We start from the raw sequence: 12,938 nt of genomic DNA on the forward strand, positions 1-12,938 counted from the left end.
AGCAGTTGGTGACTGCAGGCATGCAGAATTTTGATACTGCAAGCACACAGGCACACATCTAATATTGTTGCTCCAACCTATCCTGGTCTTTCCAGAAATCTCTAGATGGTACAGATGGGGCTTTTCCACGCCAGCAGAATTCCTCTGGAAAAAACCCACAGCTCAATTGGGTATTTGGACCACTGGCCCACACTGCATCTCCCCCCCCCCGTGTTTTTTTTTTCTTTTTTGCACATTGAAGCTGCATTAAAATGGGGTGGGGGGACGGACGGAGAGAAAAGGAAAATGGAGCGAGCTTTGTTTACAGCACCCGACCGGCGAGGAGGCAGTGACAGTGAATGTATAATGGGTACCCTGAACAAAGAAAACCCAGCGAAGCAACCACTTCGCTGGCTTTAACCCCTCCCGAGTTTTCAAGCCCGCTCGCAAAAGGATCTGCAGGAGCCACGGACATAAAAGCGAGGGAGAAAACGGTTAAAGGGAGATAGGAGACCTACATGTATATCTAGCGTGGCACAGAATAGCTCCGGAGAACGGGTGTCCCCTCCTGCCTGGATGATTTGTGATGGGAGGGGGGCTCTTGAGAGGCAATGCCAGGGTGGAAGGAGGCCCCGGAGGCCCGTTCCCTAAAAGAGAGTAGCTGATGGTACCCATTAAGAGAGAGAGAGAGAGAGGAAAAAAAGAAACCCAGAAAACCAACTGAGCAGCATCTTGCAGCTTGCGGAAAGATGCTCGCGCAGCAAACGGGCTGGGCAAAAGGTAGCGTGGGACAACTTATGTCCAGAACCGAAGCAAGCCACCGGGCGAGCTCAGGACATGCCACCAGGGCAAACAGAAGGACCCCTTTTCTCCCCCTGGTAAGCCTTGGGATGGCTCCCTACGGCCGGGGTTGAGGGGCAGCCGCGCGAACGCTCGGCCGATGCTTTCCAGGGTCCAAGCCCCACCGCCCCCTCCTCTCCCGCGCCGGCCAGTGACGTCAGCGCTCCCTGTTGTTGTTATCCCGCGGCCACGAGATCGGCGCGTTGCGCGCGCCGCGTTTTTTTCGGCCAAGCCGGCGGCGGCTACCGCTGCCACCGCGCTCGACGTTGCTCCAATCCCCCGAAGGGTGATCTCTCTTTTTCTCTCTCTCTCCCCCTTTCGCGGACCCCTCCCCCACCTCCTAAAGTCATCCAAACAAGGGGGGAGGAAGAACGTATAACAAAAGCTGGGCTAGGGAGACGACCCCCCCTTACGCGCCAATGCTCGCCTCCCGGCGCTGGTGGAAGGTTTGCCGAGCAAAAGAAAGGAAGGCGCAACACGCCGTCTCCCGCCCCGCCGTCATCACCTCCTCCTTTTCCTCAAGGCTGGGGCGGGAAGAGAAAAGCAGATCTGCAGCGGGATCAGTGCGGTGGGACAATAAGGCAACATTTCCATAACAAGAGAAAAGGGTCTGGCAGCAAAGTTGCAGCCGGGGCCTGGCAAACATCCCTTTTGCTCTGCGCTCCCCATGCACGCGCACTTCCCCTCCCCGGGCTCCTTTCTTTAGCAATTGGGGATCATCTCCTAAGGGGAGGAAATACCAAAATAGTGAAATTCCAGACACGGTCCAGGCAGGCATAAATATAAACGAATCTGCATCGCCCCCCCACCAACCCAACCCTTCCCGATCCCCAGTGTCGAGGTTCGTTTGGGGGTAAAAGGGCTGCCTGCAAAACAGCACGGAATAAAATTCCTCCGGGGAAGTTTCTTTGGAGCAGGGCCTTGCCAAAGCCTGGGCTACACCCTCATCCGCTTGTTTACATTTGCAACTTCTCCGCTAACGTGCTTGCTCCCCCACCCTCCAACCTCCAAGAAAGCCGGCCCAACTCGGGCGAAAGTTGAAAGATTTCCCCAGGGAGGAGGAGAAAGTGTCAGCCGCCCTCCTTCTCCAGCGCCGGCCAGCAGCGTTTGCAAACTGGTTTGAAAAAAGCGCCCTGATCCGTTCAGCCACCAGGGTAGTTTGCCGCCAATAAAAGCGGAGGATCGCCAAGATCTGGCTGAAAAGAACGCTTTCCAAACCACGCCAAACCGTCCTACAGCGCTGGGTAGGAGCCGGCGGTGCGTCTGACGCCCGCAGGATTTCTGATAGCCGTTTCCACACCAGGCGTTATCTTGGAAAGAGGGTGCAGGGGATGGGAAGGGGTGGACGAGCCACGCGCATAAAGGAACCCCCCAGGGAAACTTGTTTAAGACGAGAAAAGGCGAGCGGGGGGGGACGGGGGACGGCTTGTTTGCAAGCTCCTGCATCCCCCCCCCGCCCTTCTAAGCTTAGCATCGCCTGCAAGAGACCCGGAGCAAAACCCCGAGGCCTCGCGCGCCCTGCTCCTGTGCTGGAGGGAAAATGAGATTATCTTTCGCCAGGGCGAAAAGCCGGAGCACGCGAGGCGAAGGGAAAGCCGAGCCGCGCTCTCCTCTCCGCCTCAGCTTTGTTTCCTCCAGCACATGCCTCACGGGAAGCAGCCTTGCGCTCCTAGAAGAAGCGCACCGTCCTTATCGGGTCCTTTCCAACGGGACACCGCTCCCCTCCCGTGTTTCGATCCGCGATCAAAACACGCGGCAACGAGGGGGAAGCGATTGCCCCCAGTGGCTCCCGCAGCGCCGAAGTGCGCTTGTTTTTGTTCTTTTCCCCTTTCCAGTTAACCAATCTCCCCCCATTTAACACTTGGGGTATTTCCCCGACTTGAGCGCTTGCACATTGGGGTTGATGCTGCTGGTTCCCCTTCTGGGCATCACCATTATTATTATTGTTATTGTTGTTGTGAATAATGGGATTATTATAAGGCCCAGATCACGCACACCCCCTTTTTCTTTAACGAAGAAGGAGCTGCCCTTCGCAAACTTTTCCCCATACTTACGTGTGCAAATGCTTCCCCAAAGGAAGGCGAAAGTTAGCCACGAAATCTTCATTGTCCCCCTTTCTCTCCGTCTCTCCTGTTTCTTGCCTTCTGGTGCGAGGAAGGGTCGCCGGGTGAGACGAACGGGTGGACCGGGAGGGAGGGCAGACTTCGAAAAGGAGGATTGAAAACCCTTCTCGGCTCTCGGTGAGCAATCAAAGTCCCGCAACAGGAGAGCCAAGAAGATACGTTGAGGGCGGCTTTAAATCCTCAAGACAGGTGGATCGCAGGCTGCCCGGTTCCCGGCGCAGGGAAGCTGCCGCTCCAATTCACAGAGATGCGCCGATCCGGGACTCGCTTATCCGGACCTGATGGGTGTTGGTGGCGGCAGAGAGGCCGGCAAGCCCTCGCCAGCCGCCCCTTCCCCAAAGCGTCCCTCTTCTTCTTCTTCTTGGTCTTCTTCTTCAGCAGCCGCGGCAGCAGGAGGAGGAAGGGGGGTGGGCAGAGGAAAAGCCGAGGAGGCGGAGGAGAAGGCGCGGCGTAGCCCCCTCACCGGAATTATCCGTCCCCTCCCCCAATTAAATTAAATCGCCCTCGCTCGCGCGCCTCCAAGTCCAAAGCAAGAGGCAGCGACAGCCAGCAGAACAAACTTTGCCTCGGGGAGTCCGGGGGTCTCCAGAGCAGGCACCACCGCTCAGGCAACGGCGGCTGCCAACATCGCTATCAAAACGGAGCGCGAGTCGCTCCTGCGGCTTCAGTCACGTCCTCCTCTTCCTTCACCAACGCCGCCGCCGCCTATGCCGTTCGGGCCGGGAGAAAAGGTGGCGAAGGCGCTGCTGTAGGGGACAGGCGGAGTGCGATAGCCACCCTCGCTCTTGGGCATCGCTTGCCGACTCGGCCGCACGGGAAACGGACGAGCAGCGTGCCTACCGCTCTGAGCGGGAGGCGAGACTGAGGCTGCAGTTGCCATGAACAGGCAGGCAAAAGCAGGCAGGCGCGCTCACGAGCCCGCCCCGCGCGCGTTCGAGCCCGCCCCTTTTCCCCCCCCTCCGGTACGGGAGAAGGGGGGGAGGGGGAAACGGAGGATGAGGTGTGGTGTTTGGAGGAGAGGCAGGAGCCCGGATGTTGGATGCAAAAGAGGGGGCCAGAGCAAAGAGGCGGGACCAGGGGAGGATGCTCGGCAAATGACTGGGGCGGGCAGCTGCTCGTCAGGGTGCCCGCGAGGACAGGGCGAGCTAGCCTAGGAGGAGAGAGAGGCGGACGGGCAGGTCGCGCGCCTGTGTGCGCGCGCCTTGGCGTCCGAGAGTTTGGCAGGTGTTATCCCGCCTTCGCCCCTGGAAGCGAAAGCCGCGAGGAAGAGCTGCATCGCTGGCCTCTCTACGGAGCCTGCACGTGTGGCTGCTCACACTCGCGTCCCTAGTTGGAGGCCAGCTGCTGTCCGTACCAAGTAACGCAGGACGGCCCTCGACCACCCTTCTGTCCGGAAGGAAGTCCTGCGAAGTGGAGGGGGATTTTTATTTGCTGCCCCGTAAAGCGCTAGAGGACTTCCGATCGAGACCCCTTCGGCCCTTGAGGGTCTCCACATAGGCGCGTGTACCCTGGTCTCCGGAATATCACCTTCGTAAGGCCGGAGGGAGCGACCCCACATGGGAAGGAGAATGCGGGCTAGGGGGTTTCTCGGGCCGCTAACATCTCTAGGAGAACTTAGCTCCAGCGAGCCAGGATTGCTTGAAACGGAACCTGTATAAATCCCTCGTGGAGTGGGAAATTATAGGTCATATTAATATGAGCCCCATGATCTAAAAAAAATGTGCAAGCTTGCCAGGGGTCCTGATTTTTAGTTAGTAGAAAGCCTTCCAACTATCAGAGGAGATAGTTGAGTTCTGATGAGCTGCAAAGTGTGCCAGCCTTTTCGTTTCACCCAATAAAGGCAATAGATGGTAAACAGGCACAAACTTAAGTGCGGATAGACTTGTTTCATTTTTGGATAGGAGACCTCAAGGAAATCCCAGGCACCAAAGGTGCAAGAAATAAAGATCCATGAAGATGACAAAACTGCCAACCATGCCATTGTGTTGCAAAGCCTGGATGTGCCAGTTTAACTGCCAAAACCCCTAGTGTCACTACCTCTGTTCCCAATTGCAATGATTAATAGCACAACCCTTCGTGGGAAATGGCCCCCAGGGGAGATCCATATTGGATCAGTGCTCTAGAACCTTTGCTTTTCTCTTTTCCTTCCTGCTAGGTTCAAATTGAAATCGGACTTCAATTGAAAATGCATCATTGTGGTTCTGCTATTTTCATTTTACTTATATATGAAACTTGTATGCCACCCATCTCAATATCCAAAGGACTCTTGTGTTCAAAGCATTTGTCTTGGATTATACCGGCTGCTAAAGGAACACCAAAAAATAAGTGGTCTCTCGAATTAATATTAGGGGGGAAAAGCAGAACAAGCGAGGAAGCCCAAAAGCTGAATCAACCTCCTTCAGCAGTAGACAAATTGGGAATATTGGCTTTTCAAAGCTGAAGTCAAAAGGAAATCCAATGCATTCAATCCTGAACCAGATAGGTAAAACCTCTGGCTTAAATTTGGATGTTCAGCTGTCTTTCTGGCTTTCTATAATCCCCTGAAGGACAGATTTTTGCAACATTGTATACCATATAGAGTTTTCTAAAGACTTATTTTGTGTTGCAGTGGCTTTTTTCTTTTTTAATGTTTTTAAACCAGTGTTAGATAAATACAGTATCCCATCTGAAGTCTAGATAAGTCAGTTAAATACATGAGAGCTGACCTATCTAGTGTGAATCAGACTTCAGAATGGGATACAGTATCTATCTGGAAGACAACAATCTAACAGTGGTTAAAAAATAAAAGCCTACACACACAAAAATGACCCTACACAAAAGGTGCCAGGTTTTGACCTTTCTCACCAGCATTGGTCAACTCTGAACAATTGTCCATACCTAACATGTCCATCGAGAGTTTACACCGGCCCAATGTCTGATTTTTTTCAACATAGACCACCCTATCCATTTTTTGTTAGTTTGTTTGTTTCAAGTTTTTGATTTTCTTTTATAGTATATCCATATCATTATGTGAATAGTGTGGCACCCGACATAAATTTTCGTACAAATAAAATTAGTGATATTAATCATATTTGTTGTATTCCTCAAGCTTATGTAGTTCTAGTGTTAATAATACACATATTTGTATTAAATTATAGACTTTCATTATTTAATTATTCAGTGTTTCAATGTGTTATTCCAATGCCAATCACAATATTGTTTAAACATAGATAACAATACCATCATTCAATTTCTAATATTCCCTCTTATTATTACTTTTGACAGTTGAACTATTATAAGTCCATGTATTTGCCATACACTAGATAAGTACAGCATCTAACTCTTAGCAGTTTGTGAGGAAATATTCCGGCCAACAGTGAAGGATGCTAACGAAATGAAGTTAAGCAACATTCGAAGGTTACACATGGCTCGCCCATGTGTTAGGGGAAGGTTGCAGAAAATACTTGAGCTATCTCTTATCTATATAGCATATGTACATTCTTATCTGGTGGAACATGTCCCAAAATTCTCAAGGTCTTTTGAAGACACCTAAAAAAAAATAGTATCTGGAGACCTTCCTTCCCTCCCCTCTCCCTCACCCCCCCTCATCTTTATTATTTGAATAAACAACTCAAGATGATGATCATATTCCTCCTACAACAATAACCTACGAGGTAGGATGGGCTGAGAGAGTGAGTGACTGGCCCAAAATCACCCAACCAACTTTCACAGCTAAGGTGGGACTTGAACTCAACAGTTTCCAAGTTTATCGCCTGGTGTCTTAACCACTAGATTAAACTGCTGGAAAATATAAGTGGAATTGTAAATTAGGAAGAAGTAGACAGACCCTTACACCATGTGTAATCAAGTCTCATCTACTAAGTCTATGATCTCAGAGAAATGTTTAGAAGTGTCTCACACCTACCTGATAAATTCTTCTGATTGTAGGTAGGCTGTTCCCTCAACAAGTTCTGGTGAAGAGATTGTTTTGCTCTCACTTCTTGCAACATATACGTGGCCAGATTGAACTAAAAAGTGTGTGTGTGTGTGTGTGTGTGTGTGTGTGTGTGATTTTGTCTTTTGAGTTCCACATTTCAGGATCTCCCACCACGAAAAACACTGCAGTCTTGAGTTCCAATCTTACAAGCACATTCCTAGTCAAGAGGGGGAAATAGTCCTTCAACAGAAATTGAAGGAAGGAATTTCAAGCCCCTCCCATTTCCCTGGAATAATGTCACTGTTGGGGCCCAATTCACCTCGCAATGTTGTTATGGGGAAAACAGGAGAATGGATATTATATATCTTCGCTACCTTGAGTCATTTATAAAAATGTGTATTAATTCTAACATTCATATATTTCTATTTCACTTCTGATTTGGGAAAGAAAAAGAAAGCTAATTAACTTGTTAAGATTTTCTTAATGAGATCGTGCAGTGATTATCCATGAAGAACAAATGTTTACTTAGAAAAAAAAAAGCACTCATCAAGGATTATAAAAAGACATTAACCTATTTCCTCAAGGGTGGAGATTTTCTAAGGGAGGCAGAAAGACCCACTCACACACACACATACCTTTATCTATGCAGCATGTGACAAAATTAGAAAGCAAGGTGGATTTAAGAAAGGGAGGTGATACCTATCCTCTGAAAGAGATGAGAGAAGGTAGAATTTTTTTAAAAAAAATGCAAAGCAATTATTAATATATATTTTTATCCCACATTTTAATATATAATTCCAGGCAGCCGCCATGTCTAATACGCCTGCTTCTTATTTCCTCCAAACAACTACCCCGTGAGTGGATTGGACTGAGACAGAGAGCAATTGGCTCAAAATCACCCAGTTGGCTTTCATGCATAAGATGGGACTGGAATTCACCATCTCCTGGTCATTGGCCTGAAGTCATCCAGTTAGTTTCCATACCTAAGGCAGGACTAGAACTCCCAGATTCCTGGTTTCTAAGCCAGCAATACTACATGAAGCTAGCTCTCAATGTCTTCTGTTAAATATATCCAGGCTAGTTAAAAAGTATAACCAAGCCTTGCTAAGTAATTGAAGTGTTCATGCTATGCCCATTTATCAGTAGACATTTTCTTGGAAAAACAAAGTTGAACTTTCCTTGCCTTGCTTGGCTTGTTCTCAGGAACCTTAAACAAAGCCACAAAACATGTGCGAGAGCGTGGCTGTTGGAAAGATTTGACTTGAATCTGAAGAGAGACACAAGTTGCATTTTGGAACTTGAAACAGGCAAGGATTAAATGGCGGCGGCGGGCGGGGGGGAGAAATTTACAAGATATAAACACAGCAGTTGAGTTGTGTAGGACTGTGATAGGAAACACCAGGGGTGTAGCTAAAGGAGAGAGTTAAGAAATCAACATCCTGAAAGAAAGCAAGGGTGTGCCACTTCTGAATATTTGCCAAGAAAGCAGCATGCAACAATTCCTAGAATCACCAAGAATCAAAAGGAAGGAGACTTTAGGAGTGAAGGAATGGTACTTTAATTGGCCATGTACCCCACTTTGCTGTTGTGAATGCGTTATGAATTTTGAGAACAAGTTGTGGGTGCTCTCACCTGCTAAGTTGGGCATGGCTGGTGGTAAAAAAAAATATTTACTAGAAGGTGTTTCTGCCACTAAAAGCCCAGCAGGATTTTACATGACAGCTTGGTTTTAACTTTTTCCTGAAGAAGAGAATCTCCTAAAGCCAATCTGTGAGGATTACGAATAAGAATGCGGTTGCTTCATTGTGCCACGTGTGTGGTTTTATTGCTTCCCACCCTAGTACATAGTCTGTCTAAATCAGACTCTAAATCAGTGTTTTGTCAAACTTGTTAAGGTATATGGACTCCAACTCCCAGAATTCCCCAGCCAGGATGAGGAATTCTGGGAGTTGGAATCCACTCAGGTAACTAAGGGATTCTGAGTCCATATATCGTAAAGTTGTCAAGCTTGAGAGACATTGCTGTAAAGGGACAATTGAAAACAAAATGTTAGATACTGGAGCTTAAGCAGTGTGTGGTATAGTAGGAACCAAAAAACCTAGACCCAAAATTTCCCAAATAAATAGAGAAATACTTTTTTTCCCCCCAGTGGTGGCACCCACATTAACTGAACATCTGAACTGGCTGCGCAATGAAAAATGGATTGAGGCCAACTCTAGTCAGAATAATCCAGTTGAAACCCATCAGGTTTAAATAAGAAGGATATTGAGTTCAACACTGTTGCTAAATTACCCAATTGTATTGTTTATAGAAAAATGACAACGGCTATTTTATAGTTAGGCAAGGGAATGTAGAATTGGGTGGTCCGAGATGTTTCCAAGGAGCTCTAATAAACTTTAATTGTTGTTGTGTTCCATTTGGTCATGGAGACAGGAGTTTGGAAGGATGTAGAGTTGGAGCAAGAGATGTCCTCTGTGACCGAATGAAACACAACCCCTAAAAGTTTATTAGGAAAGGAGGGGGAAGGATCTGTGAAGACAAGGAAAGCTCTGCGTTTTGCTCATCGGATTGCTGAAATGCAAGGAACGGAATCTTTTAGAGCTTTTTTCTCCACCTTGACAACTTAAAGATGCGTGGACTTCAACCCGCAGAATTCCCCACCAGCTAGGCTCGCTGGGGAATTCTGGGAGTTGAAGTCCACGCATCTTCAAACTGCTAAGGCTGAGAAACAAAGCTTTAGAGGATTGTAGTATGTGACAAATGCAAGAGAAAAAAAGCTTCCACCAAGAGACACATCTCTTTGAGCATTTTGCATAAAAAAAAAAAAAAGAATGAGTGGATAAGCATTGAGAAGTCTTATTTAGGGAACTGGATATTTTATTTTTGATCCGAGGTGTTTTGGGATTGGGATGCTGCTGGGAAGAAAGATCTGTGATAAATTCAAAAATGTATTATACATTTTTTTAACCAAAACCATTCAGTGGTAAAAGGTGAATAAGTAGGCTGTTGTAGATGTAGGGTGCATTCTATAGTATATATTTATTTTCTCTCTAGCAAGTAATGCATTCTTTTGCAGCTACTACCCTGGTAAAACTGTTAAACCATATTTAGTAGCAAACTACTGCCTGCCTCTTTCCTAAAACCCATTTCAGCTTTCAGATTATCTTTTGCTATTCCTGCTTTCCATTCCTAACAAGATTTATGCACTCAGATGAGAAATTATGCCAAGCAAACATTATTGAACCTTGTAATTAAATATTTTTATATCAGTTCCTTGGCAGATCTGGTTCTTCAGACAATTCTGTTTGTCTTTCCAAGATCTTTAAAGTTCCAGTTTTATACATTTTAAAAAATGAATCCAGGGAAGGGGAGGAGAGGGGGGGTTCACTGAAGCCTCTTTTTATAAGAGTCAAAAGCTAAGTTTCATAACAAGAAAATCACAAGTCTAAATCAGAGGGCCTAAAGATTGTATATCATAACTCGAACTGCCAACCAGGCCAAGGAAAACCAGTCTGACTAGTTTTTTGCTTTCTAGCCAGTTGCCCAAAAGGCTGTTTTGTTTTGTTTTGTTTTGTTGCCTGCCTTCAACCTTCCCCCACCCTGCACCAATGCAGAGAATTATCTATCTTTAACACAGTTGTGCACCAAGCTTCACCCCCAGACCTTAGTCTCATCCCCTACTTAAAGCAAGCTATTCTGGGTCTCATCTTAGATCTTAGCAGAGGTGGGTATTCAGCAGGTTCTGACCAGTTCTGGAGAATCGGTAGCAGAAATTTTGAGTAATTTGGGGAACCTGCAAATCCCACCTCTGACTGGCGCTGTCTATTCTCTGCCTCCCATTGAGTCCCAGCTGATTGGCTGGCTCTTCTTTTGTTGCCCTGCACAGGAGAACAGAGCTGGAAAGCAGGTTAGTGGGGTGGGTAGGGAAGGGGGATTTTACAGTACCCTTCCCCTGCCATGCCCACCAAGCCCACCAAACCACACCCACAGAACCATTAGTAAAAAAAATTGAATCCCACCACTGGATCTTAAAACTTGGATCTTGAAAATTTCCACCCTACACCATCGCCCTATGTCTACTGCAGGACATAGGCAATGACTTTGATCTTGTGAATGCATTATGAATTTTGAGAACATGTTGTGGGTGCTTTCACAAAATGACTGCTGAGATGGGCATGGTTGGTTGTAAAATATCTTTGCTAGAAGATGTTTCTGCCACTAAAAGCCCAGCGGGATTTTAAATGACAGTTTGGTTTTAACAGAGGCACACAATCAAGATCAAGTGAGGTACTAATACTACTCTATAAAGCTTTAGTAAGACCTCACCTAGAGTACTGCAACCAGTTTCGATCACCACATTATAAAAAATATGTTGAGACTCTAGAAAAAGTACAGAGAAGAGCAACCAGGATGATTAGGGGACTGGAGGCTAAAACATACAACGAATGGTTGCAGGAACTGGGCTTGGCTAGTCTAGTAAAGAGAAGGACCAGGGGAGACATGATAGCGGTCTTCCAATATTTGAGGGCTGCCACAGAAAGGAAGGGGTCAAGCTATTTTTCAAAGCACCCAAAGGCCAGACAAGGAATAATGGATGGAAACTGAATAAGGAGAGATTTAACCTGGAAATAAGGAGAAACTTTCTGACAGGGAGAACAATCAACCAATGGAACAGTTTGGCCTCAGAAGTTGTGGGAGCGCCATCACTGGAGGCCTTCAAGAAGAGATTGGACTGCCATTTGTCAGGAATGGTGTATATTCTCCTGCTTGGGTGGGGGGGTTAGACTAGATGACCTACAAGGTCCCATCCAGCTCTGATTATCTGTGTGTCTGTGTAACTTTTTCCTGAATAAGAGAATCTACTAAAGCCAATATATGAGGTCAGAAATGTGAGGACTGCTTCATTGCACCACATGTGGCTTTATTGCTTCCCTCCCTAGTATACATTCGGTGTCTCAAACTCTTAAATCAGTGTTTTGTTCAAACCTGTTAAGATATATGGACTTCAGCTCCCAGAATTCCCCAGTCAGGATGGGAAATTCTGAGAGTTCAAGCCCACACATCTTAGAGTTGCCAAGTTTAAGAAACATTGCTGTAAAAGGACAGTGGGAAACAAAATATTAGATATTGGAGCTTAAGCAGTGTGTGGCATTGTGGGAACAAAAAGACTAAAACAAAAATATTCCAAATAATTAGAGAAATGCTCTTTTCTATAGCAGCACCCACATTAGCATCCTTTTGATGCCACCAGATGCATTTCATTTTCCCAGACTTCTTAATGATATTTTAATTGTATTTTTTTTTTTTTGCATTGTTTTAGATGTTGTTTAGAACACCTTGCTCTTGCCTGGTTTTTATTTTGAATTTTTAAATTGTATATTAAATTGTAAATATTCTATTTTAACCGTGTTTTATTGTTGTCACACAGAAATCTTGACAGTTGGCAGTTTTATTTTATTAAAGAATGAATTAAAGTTAACATGGACTAAAACAAAGTGGAGAGCAAAATTTCCCAAACTGAGACCAAGAAATATTTTCAAAACTATTATCCTATATTTTAAATCAACGTGTGTGTGTGTGTGGTGGGATTCAAATTTTTTTACTATTGGTTCTGTGGGCATGGCGTGGCTTGGTGAGCATGGCTTGGAGGGCGTGGCAGGGGAAGGTTACTGCAAAATCCCATTTCCCACCCCACCCCACTAACCAGCTTTCCAGCTCTGTTCTCTTGTGCAGGGCAGCCAAAGAAGACCCAGCCGATTAGCTGGGACTCGGGAGGCAGAGAATAGATGGGGGTGGTGGGGCCAGTCAGTCAGAGTGGGTATTTGCTGGTTCTCCGAACTACTGGTCAAAACCTGCTGAATACTACCTCTGTGTGTGTGTGTGTGTGTTTGTCTGTGAGTCAGACTTTCACAGCCGTTTCAGTTTTAAATTTGGGGCTAGCCTACTGCTGTGCCAGAATGGTTTTTTCTTCATCCTGATTGGTTGGGAGTTTTGGTCTGTGTTTATTGGTCTTGGAGTTTGCTGTGTTCTGCTTGATTGGTGTTTCTAATATCTTCTGTCTGTTTTGTGGCTTTTTTTGT

The 12,938-nt window shown here is 46.5% G+C and overlaps 1 protein-coding gene across 10 annotated transcripts in view; it reads right to left on the bottom strand.

Annotated features, from left to right (window-relative positions):
* ACVR2B (activin A receptor type 2B) overlaps nt 1-3,866 on the bottom strand; it is a 66,651-nt gene extending 62,785 nt beyond the window's left edge. For 5 of the 10 annotated variants that reach the window (XM_087916912.1, XM_087916909.1, XM_087916911.1 and 2 more), the window contains exon 1: nt 2,874-3,847. In XM_087916912.1, coding sequence (XP_087773038.1) covers nt 2,874-2,925 — 52 coding nt within the window. In that variant the 5' untranslated portion in view covers nt 2,926-3,847. Of the gene's footprint in view, nt 1-2,873 lie in introns of all 10 variants that reach the window. The other 5 variants (XM_026718506.2, XM_087916914.1, XM_087916913.1 and 2 more) reach the window with 2 other exon arrangements.
* Nucleotides 3,867-12,938: the final 9,072 nt, after the last annotated feature.

The sequence above is a fragment of the Pseudonaja textilis genome, chromosome Z, assembly GCF_049901715.1.
Source record: "Pseudonaja textilis isolate UNSWEBS1 chromosome Z, rPseTex1.2, whole genome shotgun sequence".
NCBI lineage: Eukaryota > Metazoa > Chordata > Lepidosauria > Squamata > Elapidae > Pseudonaja > Pseudonaja textilis.